Source organism: Rattus norvegicus, chromosome 17, assembly GCF_036323735.1.
Source record: "Rattus norvegicus strain BN/NHsdMcwi chromosome 17, GRCr8, whole genome shotgun sequence".
Taxonomy (NCBI): Eukaryota; Metazoa; Chordata; class Mammalia; order Rodentia; family Muridae; genus Rattus; species Rattus norvegicus.
In genome coordinates this window covers 1,270,896-1,296,865 of record NC_086035.1, presented here as the reverse complement: position 1 = coordinate 1,296,865, position 25,970 = coordinate 1,270,896, and the positions used below count along the sequence as shown (strand labels likewise).

Below are 25,970 nucleotides of genomic sequence, written 5' to 3'. Positions count from 1 at the left end.
CCCTATCCCATGGAAGGGAGAAAACATTTGTGTTACCCCAGCTGTCCTCCTTATAGTCAGATATTCCGCAGTTCACACCATGAACACAAATCCTGGTTTCTGTCACCACAGACTGTTTCAAACTGTTTCAGAGACTTCTGTTAATGCAGTTCGGCTGAAAGTTTCCTCATTCATCTTTGCCCAGCATGTTTTTTAAGATGCATCTGAACCATTCAGTAATCAGTAATTATTTTTTAAATGTTGAATTGTATTCCTCCTTGGTTGCCTACTCATTTGAAAGTAGTTATTTGAGTTGTTTCCTAGTTCATCGATATCATAAGTAACATATCAAGAAATATATTTATGGAAGCCCTTTCTGACATATGTTTTTATTTTTGTTGGGTGGATAAATGAGAGTGGAAATTTGAGATAGAGTAAGTACAGGTTTAAATGGAAGAAACTACAAACCTGTTTTTCATAGTGATTATACCATTGTACTTTAACGGGATTCTGTAAGGGTTCTATAGCTTCACAGTCTCACCGATATCAGCATTGTGAGTCTTTTTGTTTTTACTCATTTTAATGAGATATAGGAATTCTACCTTTCTAATGCATGTGCACTGTGTATTCTACAGTTGCTATGTATAGAGTTCTCTAAGTGTCAAGAAGCCTAGGTTGATCTGTATAGTTTTGAGTATTCCCTGTCTTTGCTGATTTTCTTTGGGGTTGGGTTATAATTCTCTGAGATGAGATTTGAAATCATATAGTTATTTATATCTCCTCAGTTCTGTAACTTTAACACATTTTTTAGGTTCTGCTTTTAGGTTCACATGCATTTTCAAATTTTTATTTTTTCTCTTGGATTATTTTTAAAAGTACCTCTTGTTTTTATTTCTTATATTGTTTGTATAATACGAATATAACTGCCAACAGTTCTCTTATGCCAACTGCATATTATAGTTTTTCTTCCTTTTATTGTCACATTTTCTATATATTTTAGTGACTTTCTTTACAAGTAGAATTTAGTTGAACTGTGATTGATTTTTTTTTAATGTTCATTCTGACAATCTTTGCATTTGTGAGGTAGGAATTTAGACCATTCATATTTAATGCAGTGTGGGTAAACTTAGATTTTACTAGGTAGGCTTTGGTTATGATTTTTACCCCATGCTAAGTTTGTATTTTACTGTTTTATGGATTCTGGCAGAAGACAATAATCTTGGTTATGGAGGCATTATTAAGCAATTTGTCCAAGCTTATACAGTAAAATCAGTGGTGGACATGAGGTTATAACATTGATTACCAATCTAACTCCAGATCTCAGTGTTTAAACCAGCATGTTATCTGAAAAGATGTTATGCAATTAGATAAATATAATAAATTTTCTTATAGTCACATTTAATTAATGTTTACTTGTCCTTGTGTTCCTTTACATAAATTTCATATTTAACTTTTATGCTTCTGTGCTTATTGCATTTTAACATATGCTAATGCTAAAGACATGTGTAAGTGGTTATTTTATGTGACACAAGTTTTAAGAGTTTCAAAAATTATGTAACTGTAAACTATATCTTTATAAAAGTAGAGAAAGGAGGACATTACTTTTTTGCTGTTAGTTGTTACTAGTTCAAATGTCTGTTTTAATATACTTTAAATGTTTTATGTTTCCTCTGAGTACTATTTTATACATGTGGTGCTCTGTATATTTATAATAAACCATCCACAGAGTAGACAAATGCATGGTATACTATGGTTGAACAATATATAATTATTACTAGTATATTATATTCATATATTTTATGAAATGTTGGTAGATTTAAATATATATCTCAAAAGCCAAATAAGGCTGCATTTTTTTTTTTTTGTGCACTCCTCCTAACCTGTACCTTGAGCTCTTACAGACACTACTTAGGCAGACTGTCTGTCTTTCTGTCTGTCTCTTTCTTGCCCATCCTCCCTGCTTCTCCACTTCATTCAGTTTGGTCAGATAGTTTCTTCTAACCCAGGCCAGCCAGACTTTTCTGTGTACCCCAGGCTGGCCTTAAATTCTTCTGCCAACACTTTCTGAGTGCTGGGATTGCAAAGTGTGTATCATCATGTCTGACTTTTATATCTCCATCTATAACAAATATTTATGCTATAATTTTTAAAGATTTTTGTGTATATCTGCCTTTTCTTAGGGAAAATTAAAATTTTGCCATACTTTGTCTTTTATTTCCTTATGTGAGAATAATTTTCATGTATGAATTGTAGAGTGAGAAGTGTTATTTTTGAACTTCTTGAACAAATGGCTGGGTATTGATGTGACTCCAGTTTCCTGAGTCATCCAGTATTCCCACCCTGTAGTCCTCTTAAGAACTACACATGTGCATGAGAGTGCTCCTTGGCTTGCACTTCTGCTACCTACAGAGCGTTTTCTGTTTCTCCAAGTCTTCTTGTCTATCTTCTTTACATTTCTTATTTTCTGTGTCCTTGAGAGGGTCTATCTTTTTGTACCTTTAAATTAAGGAATCTGAAGAAAAGTTGGACAAATGTGTAAGAGTATTTATATACTTAGCAATTAGAGTCCACAGATCTTTTTGTGAATATCTGTGTATGCACATGTGTGCATTCATGCATGTGTGTGTAAGCATGAATGTGTGTTCATGTATTATATGCACATGACTATACACATTGTCTAAGTACACTAGCAAATCACTTTAGTAAGTTTCACATAACATTACAGCTTGAACCCATATTTTAATTTTGTTATATATCTAAGTTAGTGCTCTTTATACCTCATTATCCCTGTCATATGGGTAGGTGACTTGGTAAAGTGCTTGCTATGAAGCATAAAGACCTGACTTTGATTCCCTAGAACCCACTGAAAATTGTGGCACACATCTGTAGGTTGAGACAGATAGAACCCTGGAGCTCCCTAGCAAGCTAATCTCACCTAATTGGCCAACTCCAGACCAGGGAGAGAGTTTGTCTCAAAAAAACAAGGTGGGCAGCATCTAAGGAGTAATACCTGAAGCTGACCTCTGTCTTTTACATGGCACATGCACACATTGTGTACCCATACAAACAGGTACGTACATACATATATACATATATTCACAAAGGAAAGTAGTAAAAAAAAAAAGATGAGGGGGAAACAAAGAGAAAGCAGTTAAAATTTTTTTAATTATCCTTAAGGTCTTATTAATAGCTAATATCTATAAAGCAGGATTCAGTAAAGGTTTGGATGGTGACTTTAGTTATTTTATACTCACCTGATATAGAGTGATCCCGTTTATCATTTGTATTTCAATAAACTGAGTCCAGCCTAAAAGCTTTGTTTTATGCAGGTTGACATTGTTGGCAAGGATGCTTTATGAATATTGCTGTGAACTTCACATTGTCACTTTGGGGAGCACCATGTTGTTTATTGTTAATGACACTAAATTTACCTGTGGGATAAGAAAGGACGTATCCATACAATATCTTCAAAATACGGTCTTTTCTTGACAGTAGCAAATCTATAAGGCAACATTTTGATTATTATGTTCATTTATGTAGATGTGTTGGGTTGTAAAATTTATCCTTACTTGAATCCATTTATCTTATTAGGTTTCAGCATATAATCTGCTTTTGTAGTTTATCATTCTCTTTACCTTATTAATGGCATTTTTCTTTATAGAAGAGTCTCATTGGTTAGAAATTAAACACACTTAAAGCAAGGTAAATGAATGTCTAATTGTATTGGAGTAAGAAGGTAAGCCAATGAGTAAGTCTACAATGATGGCAGTTTGTCCCTTTCCCCTGAACTATAGACATGCTTACTTGCAATGTGTGCGTTTTCAGTTAGTTGAAGTGATTTGCCTATCTTTTGGTTAGGATGTTGAGCTTTAGTAGCCTATAGTCTACATACAGGTGTTTTACCTGACTATAATTTGCAAATGTCTTCTCTCAGTTTATGTCTTTCATGTTCTAAATGGTGTCTTCAGAAGGGCAAAAGTTTGTAACTTTGACAGCATCCATTTTATCATTAGACTTCTGAGAAGTTTGTGTTTGAATAGAATAAGAAAATTGATGTTTTATAAATTTATTTTTAAATATTTAGATTTGTAATATATCTTAAGTTCATTTTTATATATGGTTTGTTTTTCCCCCTTTAAGTTCTAGATGTTTATCCAATATTTTGCACACAATTTAACTGTTATTCTTGATGCTTTGATATTTTAATTAGACTGGCTTCTGTTCTTTTTGACATTTATCCTGGGTTTGGCTCTTAAGCATTTCTGGCATGTTCCTGAAAAAAAAAAAACAAAAAAAAAAAAACAAAAAAAAAAAAACAAAAAAAACCCTCCCACTGATGTACAGCAATCACTACTAACCTTCTTCATAAACAGTGTATATTACAAATTTCAAAATAAAATACTAAGGTCTTCATTCAGATTTAATGTAAAGTTTCCTTCTTTGATGTGTCTGTTTCTGGCTTGTTATTTAAAGGACAAATTTTGTCATTTAATGATGTTTAAATTTTTTTCCAGCATTATCAAACATGATCTCTAAAGTAGTATCATATACATTTTATTGGGGCTTACAAAATCATGTCTTTCCTCATTTCTCATGTTTTCTATATTTATCAGTGGTGTTCTGTGACCTAGGGTCACTTAGCCAGATGAGAACTCAGTAGGCTCATCAAAGGATGAAGGTGTTAGGGATATAATGAAAAAATGTTGTGTAAATGTCTAAGGTAAAGAAATGTTCTGGTTTTTCCTTCTATCCGTACCCTTTTCTCTTTAGTTTGGAATGGTCAGCTATTATTGTAGATGAAGCTCATAGAATCAGGAATCCAAATGCTCGAGTTACAGAAGTTATGAAGGCTGTGAAGTGTAAGGTCCGCATTGGCCTCACTGGTACTATCCTTCAGAACAACATGAAGGAGCTGTGGTGTGTCATGGACTGGTGAGTGACGTGCGTGGGTTTCCAGGATCGTGTTTAGCTGAATGCTGCCCCTGTTTTCTGATTGCTGGTTCTTTAAATCACAGCCCCTCCCCAAAAAAAGTGGTCACTTAACTGTTTACAGAAATACTCATTCCCAAGCAAGTTTCTGGGTTTGAAGTTCTGTGAAAGTCTTAGCGTGTTATTGTTGATCCCCAGAGTAAATAAGTGCTGAGTTACCAGTTCATTATCTTCAGTTATAAACAGTCATGAAGAAGGAATGCTGTTTTCCTGGGTCTTGTTTTTGTTGTTATTAAGTAAACCACTGAATATCCCTTACAAGCAATAGAATTGAATGCTTTTCTTTTTAGATAAATTAGTAACTTTGTTAAACGTTTTCTTACTGCCTTTGTGCAGGGCTGTGCCAGGACTTTTAGGTAGCAGGATTCACTTCAAGAAGCAATTTTCTGACCCAGTGGAACATGGCCAGAGACACACAGCAACAAAAAGAGAGCTTGCTACTGGCCGAAAAGCCATGCACAGACTTGCCAAAAAGATGTCTGGCTATTTCCTCAGGCGTACCAAGACTCTTATCAAGGGGCAGCTGCCTAAGAAAGAAGACCGGGTGAGAACTGTGTTTGTGTATGTTAATTCCTTCTCACTTTTTTTCCCTGAAAAGCATTGCATTTGTTTTTAGGCTTACTTCTGTAAAATAGTACATGTGTTTGCGAGCTTTCTATTGCTGTAACATACTCTGGAGATAAATCACTACAAAGAGGAAAGGTTTACCTTGGTTTCACAGGTTTCAGTCTGTGGTCCCTTGTGTTTTGGTAAATATTAAATAAAGGAAAACCATCCCACGCTATTCACCAGCACTGTCAGGCCACATGGCATTAGCAGGGTGTTCTCATCTCAGTCAGCCAGATTCGCAGATTCTCTGGCCCAGAGCTATCAAAGTGTCTTCATCTGACTCGCTAAGTTCCCAGTTTCCATCCCATACTACTGCTGGCTACCCTCTGGGCCCTGAGGTGATCTCACTGCCACGGCTAGCCCCATCAGTGACTGCCCTTCTAGTTCCCATGGCGGGTCGCTGCCACACCAGCCCCATGTAATGACTGACCGCCTATCTCATAGCTCTCTTGTTGACTCTGCTCAGTCACAATTTCCAGTAACCCAATAAAATCAAAACTAAAAGCTTGTAATTTATCAATCAGATTTATATCAGTAGATTCTTACCCCACAAAACATCCACACAATACACTTAGAACCAATTGATATTGATATAAAACCCTCACCTAGATAAGACAAACTGTCCTGTAGTAATCCATCCCTTGTAAGATATTCATAGCAAGCCACACAAATCTGGGTTGTCCTTTCCTCCATCTTGGTGGTTCTCCCTCCTCTTATCTCTCCCACCACTCAAAAACTCTGCACCCTCCTTTTTTTTTCCTTTCACAAGTCTCATCTTACCTTGTGCCTGCCTTCACCTGCATATAGACATCAACCCACATACTTTGGACCTGTAATCTATAAGAAAACATGGTGGAACAAGCTCTGACCTCACTGTGTTATGGAGAAGAAAAGAGACAGGAAGGGGCCAGGAACCCAGTGTCCCTTTCAGGGACACAATCTCAGTGGCCTCAGTTTCTTGTAAAGGCTCCACCACGTCCCAGTGGTGCCAAAAGCCATTGAGCTGGATTTTGGCTTGTGGACCTATGTGGGGTGGGCCTTTGGAATCCAAGCCATGACAGCGTGTGTCTAACACACATCTTAAGCCAGGTGTAATTGCTTGCACTTTTATTTATTTATTTATTTTTGGTTCTTTTTTTCGGAGCTGGGGACCGAACTCAGGGCCTTGCGCTTCCTAGGCAAGTGCTCTACCACTGAGCTAAATCCCCAACCCCTTGCTTGCACTTTTAATATCAACACCAAAAGGCAGAGGCAAGCAGATCTCTGAGTTCAGGCCAGCCTGGTCTTCATAGTGAGTTCCAGGCCAGCCGGCTCTACACAGTAAAACCCTTTCTTAGAAAACAAGACCAGACCAAATTCTCATTTCCTTGATGTTTAATTTTGTGATTCTTAATAGTTCCAGCAGTAGGATAAAGATTCTATAAACTATTATAAGCTAAATCTAACTCATGCTGTGGTGATGGTATCAAATGCACTTTATCTTAGGATACCTTGTAAAAATAGATTTGAAAATAAAAGCTGGTACTGATGTGAAGGTTGAGAAAATTGATAACATATGACTTTTGATATTAATCTAAAGCAAATATGTTGAAGTACTTTGTGAACCTATGCTTTTAAAAATGTTGCATGCAGAGGTGTGTGTGCACGTACATGTGTATGCAATCTGTTATGTAGGAATAATACTAACAAAATATATCAAGAGAGAATTTCACCTAAAGACTTAGAACTTGAGCTCTGGCTCTCCCAGTTAAAGGTTTCCTCAGTTGGGTAGCCCACTGAGACCAGTGTTGTTTGTCAAGTGGAACCAATGATGTCAGGCAGGCTTCACATGGTTGTTCTGAAATGCACAACACATAAGGAACACTTAGTAATTGTTAGTGTTGAACACTGACAGTATTTAGTCACTGACTGTCATCTTCTATGTTCTGCTATTCTCACATATTTTTATATTCAGGACTGAGCATCGAAGAGTAATTATATACTGTAGACATGATTTTGACACTGGTTACATACATATCTAGAAGAATGTTATTTATTTCTAGTGCTGCCTGAAGTAAGAGGAAAATTGTGTTCCTTATACTTGGTGGCATTGTTTTGTTATAATACTTTATCCTTGAATTTGGTCATACGATAGCAAATTATGTTTGCTTTTTCATACATTGATTTAATTATTTCCTCACTAATTTTAGGAATGTATAGCAAGATACTCAAACCAACAAGCTAAAGTAACATGAAGTTTTTTTTAGCATTTTTGTCAGTTTTTCAATATTTCAGTAGCATTTGTAATTTATACTAATGTTCTAAGTCTTTTGTTTTACCTTATTGTGATTTGTTTGCATGATACACAGATAGATATCTACAGAGACCCATGACATTCTGAGAGTGTCTAAGGAAGTCACATTATTTGTTTTCCATGTAATTTTTTTCTTCTAAGTGAAAAAAAGAACAAATGAAAAGGTTTATCTAAAGGTGAGGTAATAGTCTGCACAATATATAGTGGGGTCAGGAGGTGGAATAATTGTCATGCAGCCATACGCAGAGGTATTGTGGGTGATGACACTGTTGCCCTTGTCAAATCCAGTGGCTGTTATGATGATTTTTTCACCACTACAGGAATCTGAATAACTGTCTTTTCCTTTGTGTACAGATGGTATATTCTTCTTTGACAGATTTCCAGAAAGCTGTCTACCAAACAGTGTTAGAAACAGAAGATGTGGCTCTGATCCTCACATCTTCTCAGCCTTGTACCTGTGGTAGTGGCCAGAAGCGCAGAAAGTGCTGCTACAAGGTAAGCATTTTCCATTCATCTCTACTTTTACTCTGTGTCAGCAACACCACCTTACTTCTTTTCTTTAACTTTAGAAGTTATGTTATCAAGGGGCCAAGCCTGACAGCTTAGTTCTGATCCCCAGAACCCACCCAGGTTACAGGCATTAACAGGTTCTGTGATCCCACCGCTCCCTCAAAAGTTCTGGGTGCAGACGGAGAATCCTGGGTGCTTGTGATCCAGTAATGGAAGGCAGACCCTGGCTCTAAAGTTACCTTCTGGGGCTGGGGAGATGGCTCAGCAGTTAAGAGCACTGACTGCTCTTCCAGAGGTCCTGAGTTCAATTCCCAGCAACCACATGGTGGCTCACAACCATCTGTAATGGGATCTGATACCCTCTTCTGGTGTGTCTGAAGACAGCTACAGTATATGCATATTAAATAAATAAATAAATCTTTTTTTAAAAAGCTATCCTCTGGTCTAAAGATGCGTGCCATGGTACATAGATGCCTGCATCACACACATACACATATGTAAATACAACTTAGCAGAAATGCTTTACAACTTTAAATAACCATATAGATAACATATTCAAATGGCTATAAAAGGAAACTAAACTTCAAATTGGTATCTTCTTACTTCATATTAGTAAATAGTCTACTTTCATCTTAAAAATTTTTTTCTTTTCACAGATTTCTTACCACTGCTTATAAGAATTAATCACTGCTTGCTGGGAAGATGTGACTCCTAGCCACAGTGTCCATATAATAGAGATTTGGGTAGTAGAACACAATGCTCTTCTAGAGACTAAAGGTCACTTGTTTTTTTATCTGTTCTTTATATTTCTTGCTTAAAAACAAAACAAAACAAAACAAAAAAACCTCTTCTGTCCCAAATCTGTGATGATTTCAGGGATCCTATGTACTTACCTAGATTGCTTGTTATGACACCTAAGTGCTTTTGCTGTTTTTAGTCATTTCTGTTCCCAGTTAATTTTGCTATCAGATTCGGGGCCCACGACCTGTTCCACAAGTCAGATCTGCCCACTCATCAGTAATCCAATTAAAAAAAAAACAAATTAAAAGTAGAAAGCAGAAAATGGAGATTATTCACTTCAACTACATTGGGGAGAGACAAAGGTCCAACAAACTCCTCAAGTCCATATTCAGGATCCAGAAGTGAGATCAAAGTGTACATCTAAGCAGTGTCAGTCAAAGTGAAGTTCCACCCACCACTGACTCATCATTGCCTGGGCTTCAGTCTGTGAGGTGGTTTGACAAGTTGTTAGAACTGTATGAAATCTCTTTTCTGAAAGTTAAGTTCCCTTTCTGGCTGTGGCCATTTCCTCCTCCCAGTGTGAGATTCCTGGGGAAATTCCCATTTTCTTGTGCTCCTTTGTTTCAATAGATTGAGAGACAAGTGTCTCTAAAATATGTTCATTTTTTCCAGACTGTAACAGCATAAGTAGAGAGTAAAGTGTTCCTTAGAGCATTGTGCCTCACCTAGTGTGAACCTAGTAACCCCTTAATGGCAGCCTTTCTGTCACGGTCCCATATAGGATGGAGACTCCCCTTTTATGGAATAAGCATCACTACATTATGGTCACTACATCACCAAGAGTGACTCTAGGTCAGCGATTCATAGAGAGCCTTCTGAGTACTTGGCCTTTACTGTCTTAGGTAATTAGACAGTAAGTACTAAGTGAAGCATTTTATAATTGGTCAGATAGCCATGTTGTTAAATGCTTGTCTTGTTTGTGTTTTCTGTTCATTCTGTTACAGACCAACTCACAGGGTGACACAGTGAGAACCTTGTGCCTTAGTTACCTGACTGTGCTTCAGAAAGTCGCCAACCATGTTGCACTGCTGCAGGCTGCTAGCACCTCCAAGCATCAGGTTTGACTTTACATGTCTTTGTGACACTGTTGATATAAAACAGATACCATACAGTATTTTTGACACAAAAATCATAGTTCTCATCTAAAAGAGAGTAAGAGATACTTTCTTCTGGAGTCATTTTAGTGACCACAGCCTGGGAACAGAGATTTAGATTACACCAAATTTCCATTTTAATATGGAAGTGGTTTTATGAAGGTTTTTAGTTTACTGAAGAAAGTGCGAAATAGAGAAGTTTTAAAAATATATTGGTGGGCACATCAAAGAGATGGGTAAAACAAGATGGGGAAAGCTTTTCTGTAGGTCTAGGATGCTGTCTTACAACATTCTTAGCTTTTGGAATGGTAGAAACTAGTATTCCAAAGGATTATTCTGTTAGTCACAGGGCATTAGTTCTGACACAGAAGTGGGCAAGGACGTGGGGCTAAAACTCCACCCAACCAACATAGATTAACTTCTGAACCTGTAATATTCCAATCTCTACAATATATCAGCCTTCAGTCAATCAGCTCTTTACACACAGCTTCTTTCCAGTTCTTCTCATTGTCTTAGCTAAATACTCTTAAGTGTGTTTTAGGTCGAAGAGGACTCTGACTTGCTTATTTTAAAATTTAGTAGTTGAATGACATAACACTGTGCATGTGCAAGATACTGGGTTCAATTTTCAACATCAATACTAATTTTTTAAATAAAACATTATCAAGAAACATGTATACTTTTTAATCAGGCAGAAAAGCTTGAGCTTAACGTAATAGCTGTTTATGTCTCTAATAGTGTTTATATATTTTCTTGTATTTTTTGGTATAATTACTTGGATAGCTGATAAATCAATTCCATTCTACTAATACTATGTTTAATTATATTTGTTTAATCTGTTTCCTAAACTGTCAAAAATCAGTCCTCTCCAAGTTGAGTCTTAGTAGACGCATTTGCTGTGGTAACTGTGACTGTATCCTACTCTAGAGCACAACCTCAGTAGTAAGGTTTGTTCTCGTTTAACAGTATTTTCTTGTGATGTAGCCGGTATGGTTAAACTAATTTTGAAATCTGTTAAGAGTCTGGTACAGTAGTCTTGGACAGTATTATTTATTCTTTGAGGAATATTTGTTTCCTTGTTTTGGAAATCTTAAGGAAGTAATGATATAACGTCTTAATCCATAGTATCAAGAATTCATCAAAACCATACATGTTTAACATACAGCTTTAGGATTTTCTGAATTGTTAATTTTACTTAAAGAAGGCAGATTATATATCTGTTTCCCAGAAATAGAAATTTTTTTATAAAGTTTTTTTTTCAGGTTTAATATGTATTGAAAAATTTTCTTCTTTCTCTTAAGGAAACACTTATAAAGAGGATTTGTGATCAGGTATTTTCCAGATTCCCAGATTTTGTTCAGAAAAGCAAAGATGCAGCCTTTGAAACACTTTCTGACCCTAAATATAGTGGGAAAATGAAGGTATGTACTCTCCCTTTAGTGTGTGTACAGACGGGGATGCTGTACAAAAGATCAGATTTATGCAGGGATACAGCAAGCACACCAGCTAATCAGGACAGCCACCCCAACCGTGAGAAAAGACGGAGTTTGTGAGCTCTGCTTATGATCCCAGCACACAATGGTTCTCAGTGGCAGTTGCATCAAACATGTGTTAAGCTTTTCTTTACTTATCTATTGGACTTAAGAACACTTAAAATGTTTGTTGTTCTCACATCTAGATTGAATCTTCTGCCTCATATTTTTGTTTGCTGACCTAAATAGTAAAACTGCAAGGTAACAACATTTCTTACATCTGCACAGGGGAACTGACCTGTGGCCATGTTGTTCTTGGTATGCATTACTAAAGGAAGGGTGTGAAAACGCAGCCCATGGTCTGTAGCCCTGACCTAGGTCTCTGGACATTATCTGTCATAGTCGTGTGACCTGCTAATAGCCTCTGGCTTCCTCCAAGAAGTTTGTTTAATCCCTCAATAGCTATCAAGAATCCTCATTTATGGGTTCACAATTCCCACCCTTTTACTATAGTTAAGAAAAAGGTAAGATTTTTTATTTTTGGCCAAGGGAATAAAAAGGAAGTAATTCCAACTAGTCGATTAGTGTTTTATCTGGAAATATTTTTAGCAGTTAATCTAGATAAGCTTAATGTGGGTTAGTTGCTTAAAACCTAGAAATTCAGTGAAACAAAATAGGTTGAAGTAGTAAAAAGGGATTGCATTAAAAATTATTTGTAGGTTGGGGATTTAGCTCAGTGGTAGAGCGCTTGCCTAGGAAGCGCAAGGCCCTGGGTTCGGTCCCCAGCTCCAGAAAAAAAAAAAAAAAGAACCAAAAGATTTAAAAAAAAATTATTTGTAAAGATCAATTAGTTTGTATTCATGAGAATATCATGACTTATTCCAAGTAATTAAAATAAAATAATTTGCTTTTTATAAAATTTCAATATAAAATCCAGATTCATTTAGAGCTCTATTTTTAGAAATTACACTGTATAGTTAAGAAAATGATTAGATTTCATTTTTATTCTGATTTTGGTTGTTAGAAGCTGGGTAGACATCTTGGTTTCTGTGGAGAACACTGATTTGCAATTTCTAACTGATTTTGCCAGTCAAACAGATCTTGACAATAATAGCTGGGGATATGTATTATAGGATCATTTTTACATATTTAATTATCATCATTATCTGTGATATATATGATTTAGTGATATACAGCCTATAGGTTTATCATAGACTTACTGCCTATAAGGTTAAGATCTTGTATCCTTGATTTGTGTATCTTTTGGGAGTTCCAACATGTAATTGGAATTTACAGTATCAGCTTCTACTGCAGAGGCTCTAGACTCATAAGGCCTGTGTTTGCTGTCATAACCTTAGAGCTGCAGCAGTGACCTGGCTTGGTGTTAATTGGATACTTACCTCCTTACCTGTCATTGGAATAACCAGAAGTTGTACCCACTTAGCTCAGAATTTTTTTATTCATTAGGTGATATATCACAAATCTACTTACTAAGAGAGTAAGAAAGACTAGGGAACCCAGCTCAGTGCTATGGGACCAAAAGGTACCACATTCATCTTTCTAGGCCTGTCTGATTAATTTGAGAAACTTATTTTTAAAATTTTAAAAATTTCACAGTTCTTTGCTGTGAATACTCTCAAATTCGTAGGTAGACTCTCATACGCTATGGAGAGTAAGTAGAAATCTGTAGTAGTAAAGCGACAACACACATTGATGTATTGTCAGTTTTGAACTTTTGGTATGATCATTCATTTAGTGAGTTGTTTTTTTTTTTTTTCCAAAAATAATGAAGAATTGGTATCCAAAGTATACAGAGTGTTCTTAAAACTCAGTAGTAGAAAGGAGATAATCTAGCTTAAAAATCAGAAAGGATCTGAACAGATAACTTACTACAAAAAGAAGTGCAGATGACAAGGAAGTGCAAGGTAAGATGCTGCTAAGTACCTGTAAGCATAAAGTAGAAAACAGGTTCTGTCAGGGTAGCAGAGTCCAGACCACTGGCAGCACCAGGAGCTGCTGACCGTCTTTCAGCACAGGTGAAACTGAAGAGTGAGTTGGTCCCTCTGAAGAATAGTATGGTGACTTTTGTCAAAGCTTTCGCTTGCAGTAATGTCAGTTACATCGTTTTTAAAATGTGTTTGATATTTAAAATAAGAAAATGAAATATTTTTATCGTTATCCATTAGTCACATTATTTGTTATTTATCTAAGAGATAAATTTAGTGAATGCCCACATATGAGCCCCACATAAATTTATTCATAATTTTCAAAGCTTAGAAGCAATTAAGATGTCCTTCAAGGGGCAACTGGATTAACTGTGGTACAAAATGGAATATTTTTAACAATAAAAATTGAATGAGATGTGGTGGTACATGCTTTTAATCCCTTTACTCTGGAGGCAGAGGCAGAAGCAGAGGCAAGTGTATCTCAATTCAGTTAAAAGGCAGCACGGTCTACATAGCAAGTTACAGGCCAGTCATGGCTACACAGTGAGGCCTTCTCTCAAAAAAATAAAAAATAGTAAAACACTTGGAGAACTCTTAAGTGTGCACTGCTAAATTAAAGAAGCTAGCCTGGAGAAAATACATGCTGTGCTGCTATGTGATTCCATCCATGTGACCCTCTGAAAAAGGAAAAACTACAGAGACAGATCAGGGGTTCTGGGAGAAGAAAGGTACCTAGGTAAAGTGTCAGGGACTTTTAAGCAGTAACGTTTTTTATGATGCTTTGATGTGAAAACGTCATGATCCATTCATCAGAATTCAAAACTGTAAACAAAATGAGTGAACTCTACCACAAGCCAAACTCCTGTTAGCAGTAACAGCCCAGTGTTCCTAATCAGTTGTATGGATACCTCATAAATAGTAATGATAATCATATCTTAATAGCATTAGCTTTATATAAACATCAATAGGCAGCAATATGGGGATAGATAGCTCAGAAGTAGAGCGTTTGTCTGGCATGCACAGGCTAAGGATTAATGCCCACTATTGCAAAAAGAGAGATGAGGAGTGGTATGTGGGAGATTTCTATAATTATACTCAGTTCTGAAAACCTTAAAAAAAGTCTGTCAATTAAAAGCATCAGTCATATATAATATAAAATTAAAATGCATGTCATGCATAAAATCTGGTACTCATTGAAAAATAAAACTAAATGCAAATAAAAGTTTATATGTTGTCCAGATATTAAAATATTTCCCCAGGCTGTGACATTTTTACTCACCATCTAAGTAGATTTTTAAAGAACTTCCAAAGCATGTTTTTTCAAAGATTGAGGATAAGACTCAAATTTGAAGGAAGTCCTTTCCAGGTAAACTATTAAGAGATTGTTTTATTGAGTATATTTTTTGCTTATATGTTTATTATCCAAGAAGTTGTTTCCTTCAAAACATTGTTTGTGTACCAAGTTCAGAAAACTTGGTACAGAAAATTCCTCTCCCCTTTGTGGATTGTCTTTTCATGGTTTTCTGTCTTCCCAATGTGGGAATGTCTGCTTAAAAACAACAGCTTTTATTGTGTAGTTTTCGGACTGTTGCTTTCTCTCCAAAGAACTGAGTATGAGGGCAGTTTGAGGTCAAAATCATATCTGGAAGTCAGGGCTGTCTGTAAATAAACAAAGAGAAGAGAGTGAGAAGAGATGTGTGCCTCAGAGGTGAGCATCAGGTCTCTCAGAACCTGCAGAAAAGGAACTGTGAGCATTGCCTACTGTCTGTCTAGAAAGCCATTAACTTGCTACAAGGCAGGTTTTGCTAATTTAGTCTTAACATAACTGTGGGTATAAAAGTGTATTCTGAAAATTAAATTAATCCATCATCTGAAGTGCTCCATTTTAGTAGAACCAGATGAGAGAACCAGGCTTTGGGAGCCTTATCTCCTTACTGACAAAAGGATGATGAATAGTATTTGGTGTGATAAGTAGTGTACTTGTTAATTTTGAATATATGAAGGGAGTTAGCAGAGACAGCTGCAATTAGTGTTGTGTAGAACACTTTCAGGAAGTCTCCAGTGTTTTCTGAACATTTAATTTTGTAGTTGGTACTGGCCCACTGATACCCTGTGTTCCTTCCCAGGTCCTCGATCAACTTCTGAATCATTTTAGGAAGCACAGAGATAAGGTTCTTCTCTTCTCCTTTTCCACCAAGGTGAGTTCCATCCACAGTGTTCTTGCTTGGTTCACCTGGGTCCCTAAGCAGTAAGCACAGGGAAGTAGCAGATTACTGTCTCTTTCTCCTCATCCACAGAGCATGTTGTGGTAAGGGAAGCAACTCAGACCTTTCTAGCGAACACACACACACACACACACACACACATATGTGAAATTAGACAGAGGTGCCACCATCCTATGAAACTCAAAGGTAAAGCTGTATTTTCTGCTGATGTTCTTTTAAGATATTTAGGATTTTTAGAGTTTAGAAAATGACATAAATTAAAAAATGGTCTAAATAAGTTATTTGACCAATGATTTTCTTTTTATCTGGTTTCAGTTTGTTGTTTTTAAAGAAACACTTGCTAAAAAGAAAAGATTGTCTGTGTTAGAATAACAGAAAGAAATACATGGGTTAAAAGGGAGGGAAAGTATTTATTTTTTGGTTCTGGAAATAGAGGCTAGGCCTGGCACATATCAGGGAATCAGTCTCCCACAGATGACCCAGGACTCCATATCTATCGCTTATTACATAGAAGAAAGAAATGGTGATCCCAATGGTCAGTGCTCACTAACCATCACCTCAGTGATTGGACAGAACTTGTGACCAGAAACTGTGCGTCTGCCTTTCTTCTCTACAGCTGTTGGATGTGCTGCAGCAGTACTGTATGGCTTCAGGTCTTGATTACCGGCGACTCGATGGAAGCACAAAGTCTGAGGAAAGACTCAAGATTGTGAAAGAGTTTAACAGTTCACAAGATGTGAACATTTGTCTTGTCTCCACAATGTAAGAAAAGAAAAGACAATATGATGGCTTAATTTCCGTCTGGGTGTTTTCTAAACTATTTTGAGATTAATTTTCATCGAAGCAGCTAATGTTGCTTCGTTTTCTTTGATTGTAAAGAAGCAGTAAAAACACTGTCAGTTATAAACAGAACAGCAATCTTTTATTTCCTCATCATTCTGACATCTCCTTATAAAGACAGGCTGAAAAGATAAGATTCAAAGCAGCAATGTAGACTCCCAGGAGTCTTGGGTAGTGTGAGGGTTCTCCCATCAGAACAGTTGGACACAGTTCTCACTCAGATCTCACCACTGCTACCTCCTCTGCTTGTCCCAACTGGAGCTGCTGCTGGATTTTATAAGGAATAAATTTGTTCCAGCACCTACTTAATGAATCTCTAATTAGAATGGCTTAAAGAAAATGCGCTCTTTGAGAAAGATTTCAGTCGGTAGAAACAACCTAAGGAAGATACCTGGGTCATAATAATTATTTATTTTTGGCACTACGTGTGAGAATTTTATAAATTTGCTATTACTGTTTTCAAACAGAGAACCCGAGAACTTTAGAAATAAACTGCAAAGTGCAAAAGTAGAGTTCAAACTGAACTTGAGTAAAAGGGAGAAGCTCTGAGCTCTCATTGCTGTGGATGAAATCCAGCATGTCCTCACCCGTCTCCTTACATACAAAGCACTGAGTGACATACGTATGGTAGTCTTCAGTTAAGCTCTACAACTAAACCTTCTTAACTTAAGATGTGTAAACACTGGACGGAGGTCCCAGCACTGCAGAGCCCATCATGACTACCTCAGGCCCAGCTGAAAACAGCCAGCAGCTCTAGTCTCACTGTGTTTGAAAAAGTTCTATGTGCCCAACACGTTCCTAACATTGAAAGAAAATCTTTCATTTTTAAAAATCCTATTAGATCTTTACAAACCCACCTTATCGTCTTATTTGCATGTTGTCTTCTGTAATTTCTAGTCCTTTACCTCTTTAGTAATTTTAGTCATGTTTAAAAGTTTTTTGAAATTATGTATGTATGCATATATGTGTGTTTATTCATTGTTGTAGAAAGCTTTTGCCATGGTACGTATGTGAAGGTAAAAGAACACCTTTGTACAATTATATGGTCAATTTTGGAGAAAGTACCATGAGGAGCTGAGAAGAAGGTATATCCTTTTGCTTTAGGATAGAATGTTCTATAAATATCCGTTAAGTCCATTTGGCTCATGATTTCTCTTAGTCTGTCTACATCTCTGTTTAATTTCTGTTTCCATGATCTGTCCATTGATGAGAGTGGGATGTTGAAATCTCCCACTATTATTGTGTGAGGTGCAATGTGTGTTTTGAGCTTTAGTAAGGTTTCTTTTACGTATGTAGGTGCCCTTGTATTTGGGGCATAGATATTTAGGATTGAGAGTTCATCTTGGTGGATTTTTCCTTTGATGAATATGAAGTGTCCTTCCTTATCTTTTTTGATGACTTTTAGTTGAAAATTGATTTTATTTGATATTAGAATGGCTACTCCAGCTTGCTTCTTCTGACCATTTGCTTGGAAAGTTGTTTTCCAGCCTTTCACTCTGAGGTAGTGTCTGTCTTTGTCTCTGAGGTGTGTTTCCTGTAGGCAGCAGAATGCAGGGTCCTCGTTGCGTATCCAGTTTGTTAATCTATTTCTTTTTATTGGGGAGTTGAGGCCATTGATGTTGAGAGATATTAAGGAATAGTGATTATTGCTTCCTGTTATATTCATATTTGGATGTGAGGTTATGTTTGTGTGCTTTCATTCTCTTTGTTTTGTTGCCAAGACGATTAGTTTCTTGCTTCTTCTAGGGTATAGCTTGCCTCCTTATGTTGGGCTTTACCATTTATTATCCTTTGTAGTGCTGGATTTGTAGAAAGATATTGTGTAAATTTGGTTTTGTCATGGAATATCTTGGTTTCTCCATCTATGTTAATTGAGAGTTTTGCAGGATACAGTAACCTGGGCTGGCATTTGTGTTCTCTTAGGGTCTGTATGACATCAGTCCAGGATCTTCTGGCCTTCATAGTTTCTGGCGAGAAGTCTGGTGTGATTCTGATAGGTCTGCCTTTATATGTTACTTGACCTTTTTCCCTTACTGCTTTTAATATTCTTTCTTTATTTTGTGCGTTTGGTGTTTTGACAATTATGTGACGGGAGGTGTTTCTTTTCTGGTCCAATCTATTTGGAGTTCTGTAGGCTTCTTGTATGCCTATGGGTATCTCTTTTTTTAGGTTAGGGAAGTTTTCTTCTATGATTTTGTTGAAGATATTTACTGGTCCTTTGAGCTGGGAGTCTTCACTCTCTTCTATACCTATTATCCTTAGGTTTGATCTTCTCATTGAGTCCTGGATTTCCTGTATGTTTTGGACCAGTAGCTTTTTCCGCTTTACATTATCTTTGACAGTTGAGTCAATGATTTCTATGGAATCTTCTGCTCCTGAGATTCTCTCTTCCATCTCTTGTATTCTGTTGGTGAAGCTTGTATCTACAGCTCCTTGTCTCTTCTTTAGGTTTTCTATATCCAGGGTTGTTTCCATGTGTTCTTTCTTGATTGCTTCTATTTCCATTTTTAATTCCTTCAACTGTTTGATTGTGTTTTCCTGGAATTCTTTCAGGGATTTTTGTGTCTCCTCTCTATGGGCTTCTACTTGTTTATTTATGTTTTCCTGGAATTCTTTCAGGGATTTTTGCGATTCCTTTCTGTAGGCTTCTACTTGTTTATTAACGTTTTCCTGTGTTTCTCTAAGGGAGTTCTTCACGTCTTTCTTGAAGTCCTCCAGCATCATGATCAAATATGATTTTGAAACTAGATCTCGCTTTTCTGGTGTGTATGGATAGTCCATGTTTGTTTTGGTGGGAGAATTGGGCTCCGATGATGCCAGGTAGTCTTGGTTTCTGTTGCTTGGGTTCCTACGCTTGCCTCTCGCCATCAGATTATCTCTAGTGTTACTTTGTTCTGCTATTTCTGACAGTGGCTAGACTGTCCTATAAGCCTGTGTGTCAAAAACGGGCCTCAACAGGTACAGAAAGATAGAAATAATCCCATGCGTGCTATCGGACCACCACGGCGTAAAACTGGTCTTCAATAACAATAAGGGAAGAATGCCCACATATACGTGGAAATTGAACAATGCTCTACTCAATGATAACCTGGTCAAGGAAGAAATAAAGAAAGAAATTAAAAACTTTTTAGAATTTAATGAAAATGAAGGTACAACATACCCAAACTTATGGGACACAATGAAAGCTGTGCTAAGAGGAAAACTCATAGCGCTGAGTGCCTGCAGAAAGAAACAGGAAAGAGCATATGTCAGCAGCTTGGCAGCACACCTAAAAGCTCTAGAACAAAAAGAAGCAAATACACCCAGGAGGAGTAGAAGGCAGGAAATAATCAAACTCAGAGCTGAAATCAACCAAGTAGAAACAAAAAGGACCATAGAAAGAATCAACAGAACCAAAAGTTGGTTCTTTGAGAAAATCAACAAGATAGATAAACCCTTAGCCAGACTAACGAGAGGACACAGAGAGTACGTCCAAATTAACAAAATCAGAAATGAAAAGGGAGACATAACTACAGATTCAGAGGAAATTCAAAAAATCATCAGATCTTACTATAAAAACCTATATTCAACAAAACTTGAAAATCTTCAGGAAATGGACAATTTCCTAGACAGATACCAGGTACCGAAGTTAAATCAGGAACAGATAAACCAGTTAAACAACCCCATAACTCCTAAGGAAATAGAAGCAGTCATTAAAGGTCTCCCAACCAAAAAGAGCCCAGGTCCAGACGGGTTTAGTTCAGAATTCTATCAAACCTTCATAGAAGACCTCATACCAATATTATCCAAACTATTCCACAAAATTGAAACAGATAGATCACTACCGAATACCTTCTATGAAGCCACAATTACTCTTATACCTAAACCACACAAAGACACAACAAAGAAAGAGAACTTCAGACCAATTTCCCTTATGAATATCGACGCAAAAATACTCAATAAAATTCTGGCAAACCGAATTCAAGAGCACATCAAAACAATCATCCACCATGATCAAGTAGGCTTCATCCCAGGCATGCAGGGATGGTTTAATATACGGAAAACCATCAATGTGATCCATTATATAAACAAACTGAAAGAACAAAACCACATGATCATTTCATTAGATGCTGAGAAAGCATTTGACAAAATTCAACACCCCTTCATGATAAAAGTCCTGGAAAGAATAGGAATTCAAGGCCCATACCTAAACATAGTAAAAGCCATATACAGCAAACCAGTTGCTAACATTAAACTAAATGGAGAGAAACTTGAAGCAATCCCACTAAAATCAGGGACTAGACAAGGCTGCCCCCTCTCTCCCTACTTATTCAATATAGTTCTTGAAGTTCTAGCCAGAGCAATCAGAGAACAAAAGGAGATCAAGGGGATACAGATCGGAAAAGAAGAGGTCAAAATATCACTATTTGCAGATGATATGATAGTATATTTAAGTGATCCCAAAAGTTCCACCAGAGAACTACTAAAGCTGATAAACAACTTCAGCAAAGTGGCTGGGTATAAAATTAACTCAAATAAATCAGTTGCCTTCCTCTATACAAAAGAGAAACAAGCCGAGAAAGAAATTAGGGAAACGACACCCTTCATAATAGACCCAAATAATATAAAGTACCTCGGTGTGACTTTAACGAAGCAAGTAAAAGATCTGTACAATAAGAACTTCAAGACACTGAGGAAAGAAATTGAAGAAGACCTCAGAAGATGGAAAGATCTCCCATGCTCATGGATTGGCAGGATTAATATAGTAAAAATGGCCATTTTACCAAAAGCAATCTACAGATTCAACGCAATCCCCATCAAAATACCAATCCAATTCTTCAAAGAGTTAGACAGAACAATTTGCAAATTCATCTGGAATAACAAAAAACCCAGGATAGCTAAAGCTATCCTCAACAATAAAAGGACTTCAGGGGGAATCACTATCCTTGAACTCAAGCAGTATTACAGAGCAATAGTGATAAAAACTGCATGGTATTGGTACAGAGACAGACAGATAGACCAATGGAATAGAATTGAAGACCCAGAAATGAACCCACACACCTATGGTCACTTGATTTTTGACAAAGGAGCCAAAACCATCCAATGGAAAAAAGATAGCATTTTCAGCAAATGGTGCTGGTTCAACTGGGGGTCAACATGTAGAAGAATGCAGATCGATCCATGCTTATCACCCTGTACAAAGCTTAAGTCCAAGTGGATCAAGGACCTCCACATCAAACCAGACACACTCAAACTAATAGAAGAAAAACTAGGGAAGCATCTGGAACACACGGGCACTGGAAAAAATTTCCTGAACAAAACACCAATGGCTTACGCTCTAAGATCAAGAATCGACAAATGGGATCTCATAAAACTGCAAAGCTTCTGTAAGGCAAAGGACACTGTGGTTAGGACAAAACGGCAACCAACAGATTGGGAAAAGATCTTTACCAATCCTACAACAGATAGAGGCCTTATATCCAAAATATACAAAGAACTCAAGAAGTTAGACCGCAGGGAAACAACCCTATTAAAAAATGGGGTTCAGAGCTAAACAAAGAATTCACAGCTGAGGAATGCCGAATGGCTGAGAAACACCTAAAGAAATGTTCAATATCTTTAGTCATAAGGGAAATGCAAATCAAAACAACCCGGAGATTTCACCTCACACCAGTGAGAATGGCTAAGATCAAAAACTCAGGTGACAGCAGATGCTGGCGAGGATGTGGAGAAAGAGGAACACTCCTCCATTGTTGGTGGGATTGCAGACTGATAAAACCATTCTGGAAATCAGTCTGGAGGTTCCTCAGAAAATTGGACGTTGAACTGCCTGAGGATCCAGCTATACCTCTCTTGGGCATATACCCAAAAGATGCCTCAACATATAAAAGAGACATGTGCTCCACTATGTTCATCGCAGCCTTATTTATAATAGCCAGAAACTGGAAAGAACCCAGATGCCCTTCAACAGAGGAATGGATACAGAAAATGTGGTACATCTACACAATGGAATATTACTCAGCTATCAAAAACAATGAGTTTATGAAATTCGTAGGCAAATGGTTCGAACTGGAAAATATCATCCTGAGTGAGCTAACCCAATCACAGAAAGACATACATGGTATGCACTCATTGATAAGTGGCTATTAGCCCAAATGCTTGAATTACCCTAGATCCCTAGAACAAATGAAACTCAAGACGGATGATCAAAATGTGAATGCTTCACTCCTTCTTTAAATGAGGAAAAAGAATACCCTTGGCAGGGAAGGGAGAGGCAAAGATTAAAACAGAGACTGAAGGAACACCCATTCAGAGCCTGCCCCACACGTGGCCCATACATATACAGCCACCCAATTAGACAAGATGGATGAAGCAAAGAAGTGCAGACCGACAGGAGCCGGATGTAGATCGCTCCTGAGAGACACAGCCAGAATACAGCAAATACAGAGGCGAATGCCAGCAGCAAACCACTGAACTGAGAATAGGACCCCCGTTGAAGGAATCAGAGAAAGAACTGGAAGAGCTTGAAGGGGCTCGAGACCCCATATGTACAACAATGCCAAGCAACCAGAGCTTCCAGGGACTAAGCCACTACCTAAAGACTATACATGGACTGACCCTGGACTCTGACCTCATAGGTAGCAATGAATATCCTAGTAAGAGCACCAATGGAAGGGGAAGCCCTGGGTCCTGCTAAGACTGAACCCCCAGTGAACGTGATTGTTGGGGGGAGGGCGTCAATGGGGGGAGGATGGGAGGGGAACACCCATAAGGAAGGGGAGGGGGGAGGGGGATGTTTGCCCGGAAACCGGGAAAGGGAACAACACTCGAAATGTATATAAGAAATACTGAAGTTAATAAAAAAAAAAAAAAAAAAGAACACCTTTGTAGACTTAGTCCTCTCCTACTTGTATGTGAGGTTAGGGCAGTGGTTCTCAACCTTCCTAATGCTACAACCCTTTAATACAGTTCCTCATATTGTAGTGATCCCCAACCATAAAATTGTTTTTGTTGCTACTACCTAACTGTAATTTTGGTGCTTTCATGAATTGCAGTGTAAATATCTGTCTTCTCCATTGTTCTTAAGTGATCCCTGTGAAAGGATCATTTGACCCTCAAGTGGGTCTCGAACCACAGGTTGAGAACCATAGGATGAGGGCATCAGACTCAGGTTCCGAGGCTTATGTAGCAAGTGCCTTTACCTGCTGAGCCATTTTGCTGTTCGTAATTTTGTTTTTAAAGGTATACATTACCATACCCAGCCCCTGAATCTTTTTTATTAGAGGAAACTTACTTTGTTCAGTTTTGTGCTTGGGGATATGAAGCATCTGGCTCTTGCTTTTGGTGCATGGTTTCTGAGTACATTTTATAGTTTTTATTTTGTTCCTGGTGGAAATGCTTCAGAGAGCAATGATTTATGAGGTTTCCCTGTGCCTTTTGTTAACTGTCTTGCCCATGAGAAAAGGAAGGTTTTCTGTGTGGTTAAATTCACAAAGTAATTCTTGGTATAGCCATTACATAAAGAGCCGTATCCACTGTGGCTTTGACCTTTGTCTCCTGCCTACAACTGTTAACTGCTGTCTTTTACTTTGTTGGGAACTACTACTGTTTTAAGTTCTGAATGCTAACTAGATTAGTAGTAACTAGGTTAGCACTGGAAATTTGGAAAACAAAATCTGGCACTTGCATTGTGATTTTCTGAGCATTGTTGAATGTTGGATTAAATAGAACTAAGCTAGGTTCTCTGTTACCTTTCAGCCAGTTCTAATATAGTCAAACCACAGCCACACAGCTCTCTGTTCTAATATTCGGTCCATTGTTTCATGTTTGCACAGTTGAGTTCAGTTTATCTCTCAATCTTTGGCCCCATATTTCCCTCTATCAATTTTTCCCCTTTGTGTTTTCTCTTCCATCGAGTCCACTGCATTCTCAAGATTTTTTTTTTTTTTTTTTGCTGCCAACCTTTGATCTCATTGTTTCTGATTAAGCTAATTCTTTTGTAGGCCTAGTAACACTGCTGTTTTCAGCCTTTTTCACTGCCTTATTGTAGTGGAACCTTTAGCCATATCCTGTGTCATTTTAATTCTTAATTTACTGTGGTGTTAGAAAGTTTTCTCAAATAACTTTGTAAGCCAAGGAGTGCAAAAAATAACTGTCTACCCCCCACCCCGCCCCTGATACATACTTTGTCATAACCCCTCCTTCCCTTTTGAATTCATACTTTGGCAAACTCTAGAAATCTAGATCGGAAATAATTTCCTTTCGGGCCTTTGAAGGCCTCTCTTTCAGCATTATTGTTTAGTATTTAGTGTCACTAAATACCACTTTGATTCTTGGTCCCCTTTGGGTCTGATAAGAATTTTTCTTCCTCTGCAGTCTACTGAAACTTAACAGTGATGTTTGAATCTTACCTTGGGTGATAATCATTTGTTGCACCACGGCCTGAAAACATGTCTCCATTTGGGGGAAATGATTTTTATACTTCCTTTCTTCCTGCTTTCTGTGTGGTTACTTTGGGATTTGACCTAGACAGTTCTCTCTTGATCTTTTTTATGGGTAATTATTCCCCTTATTTTCCACTTTCTCTGGTCGCTGTTTTGTTTTAGACCAGTGGGTCTCACTTTCCTAATACTATGACCTGTTGATACAGTTCTTCATATTGTGGTGAACCTCAACCATAATATTATTTTTCTTATTAATTTTGCTATTATTATAAATTGTAATCTAAATATTTGGTATAGAGGATACCTGATACGCGACCTCCTTTGGGGTCACAGCCCACAGGTTAAAAAATGCTGTTTTAGACAATGCACGCATTGCAGCTGGCATTGAGCTTGCTGTCCGCTTTCTCAGTTTTGCACACAGCCTTTTAAAAATATGTATTTGAATTATTTGTAATTATGTGTGTGTGTGAGTGTATGTATGGGTCCATGAATGCAGATACCCTTGGAGGTCAGAGGCCTGAGATCCCCTGTAGTTAGACATACAAGATTGTGAGGTCTCTATATGAGTGCTGCTAACTTGGTCATCAGCCAGAATGGTGCATGTTCTCAACTGTTGAGCCATCTCTCCCACTTCTGCTCAAATATTTTCTTTCTATCACCCTCCTTCCTGGCTACCATGAGATGGGCAGCTTTCTCCTGCCACAACCATCTTGCTCTGATGTTTTTGCTTTGCTTCAGACCTCAAAGAAATAGAATAACACAGACATGCTTGCCCCCAAAATCTCCAAA

General features: G+C 37.5%; 1 protein-coding gene across 12 annotated transcripts in view; it reads left to right on the top strand.

Annotated features, from left to right (window-relative positions):
- Window positions 1-25,970, top strand: part of Ercc6l2 (ERCC excision repair 6 like 2) — a 267,327-nt gene that overhangs the window by 26,342 nt on the left and 215,015 nt on the right. For 10 of the 12 annotated variants that reach the window (XR_010058894.1, XR_010058892.1, XR_010058893.1 and 7 more), the window contains 7 exons: window positions 4,750-4,911; window positions 5,305-5,512; window positions 8,225-8,365; window positions 10,126-10,239; window positions 11,577-11,696; window positions 15,820-15,891; window positions 16,535-16,680. Coding sequence is in view for 8 of the 12 variants with exons in the window: in XM_039096261.2 (XP_038952189.1) it covers window positions 4,750-4,911; window positions 5,305-5,512; window positions 8,225-8,365; window positions 10,126-10,239; window positions 11,577-11,696; window positions 15,820-15,891; window positions 16,535-16,680 (963 nt within the window). In the remaining 4 variants the exon portion in view is untranslated. Of the gene's footprint in view, window positions 1-4,749; window positions 4,912-5,304; window positions 5,513-8,224; window positions 8,366-9,057; window positions 9,158-10,125; window positions 10,240-11,576; window positions 11,697-15,819; window positions 15,892-16,534; window positions 16,826-25,970 lie in introns of those variants that run through there. The other 2 variants (XM_039096263.2, XM_039096262.2) reach the window with 2 other exon arrangements.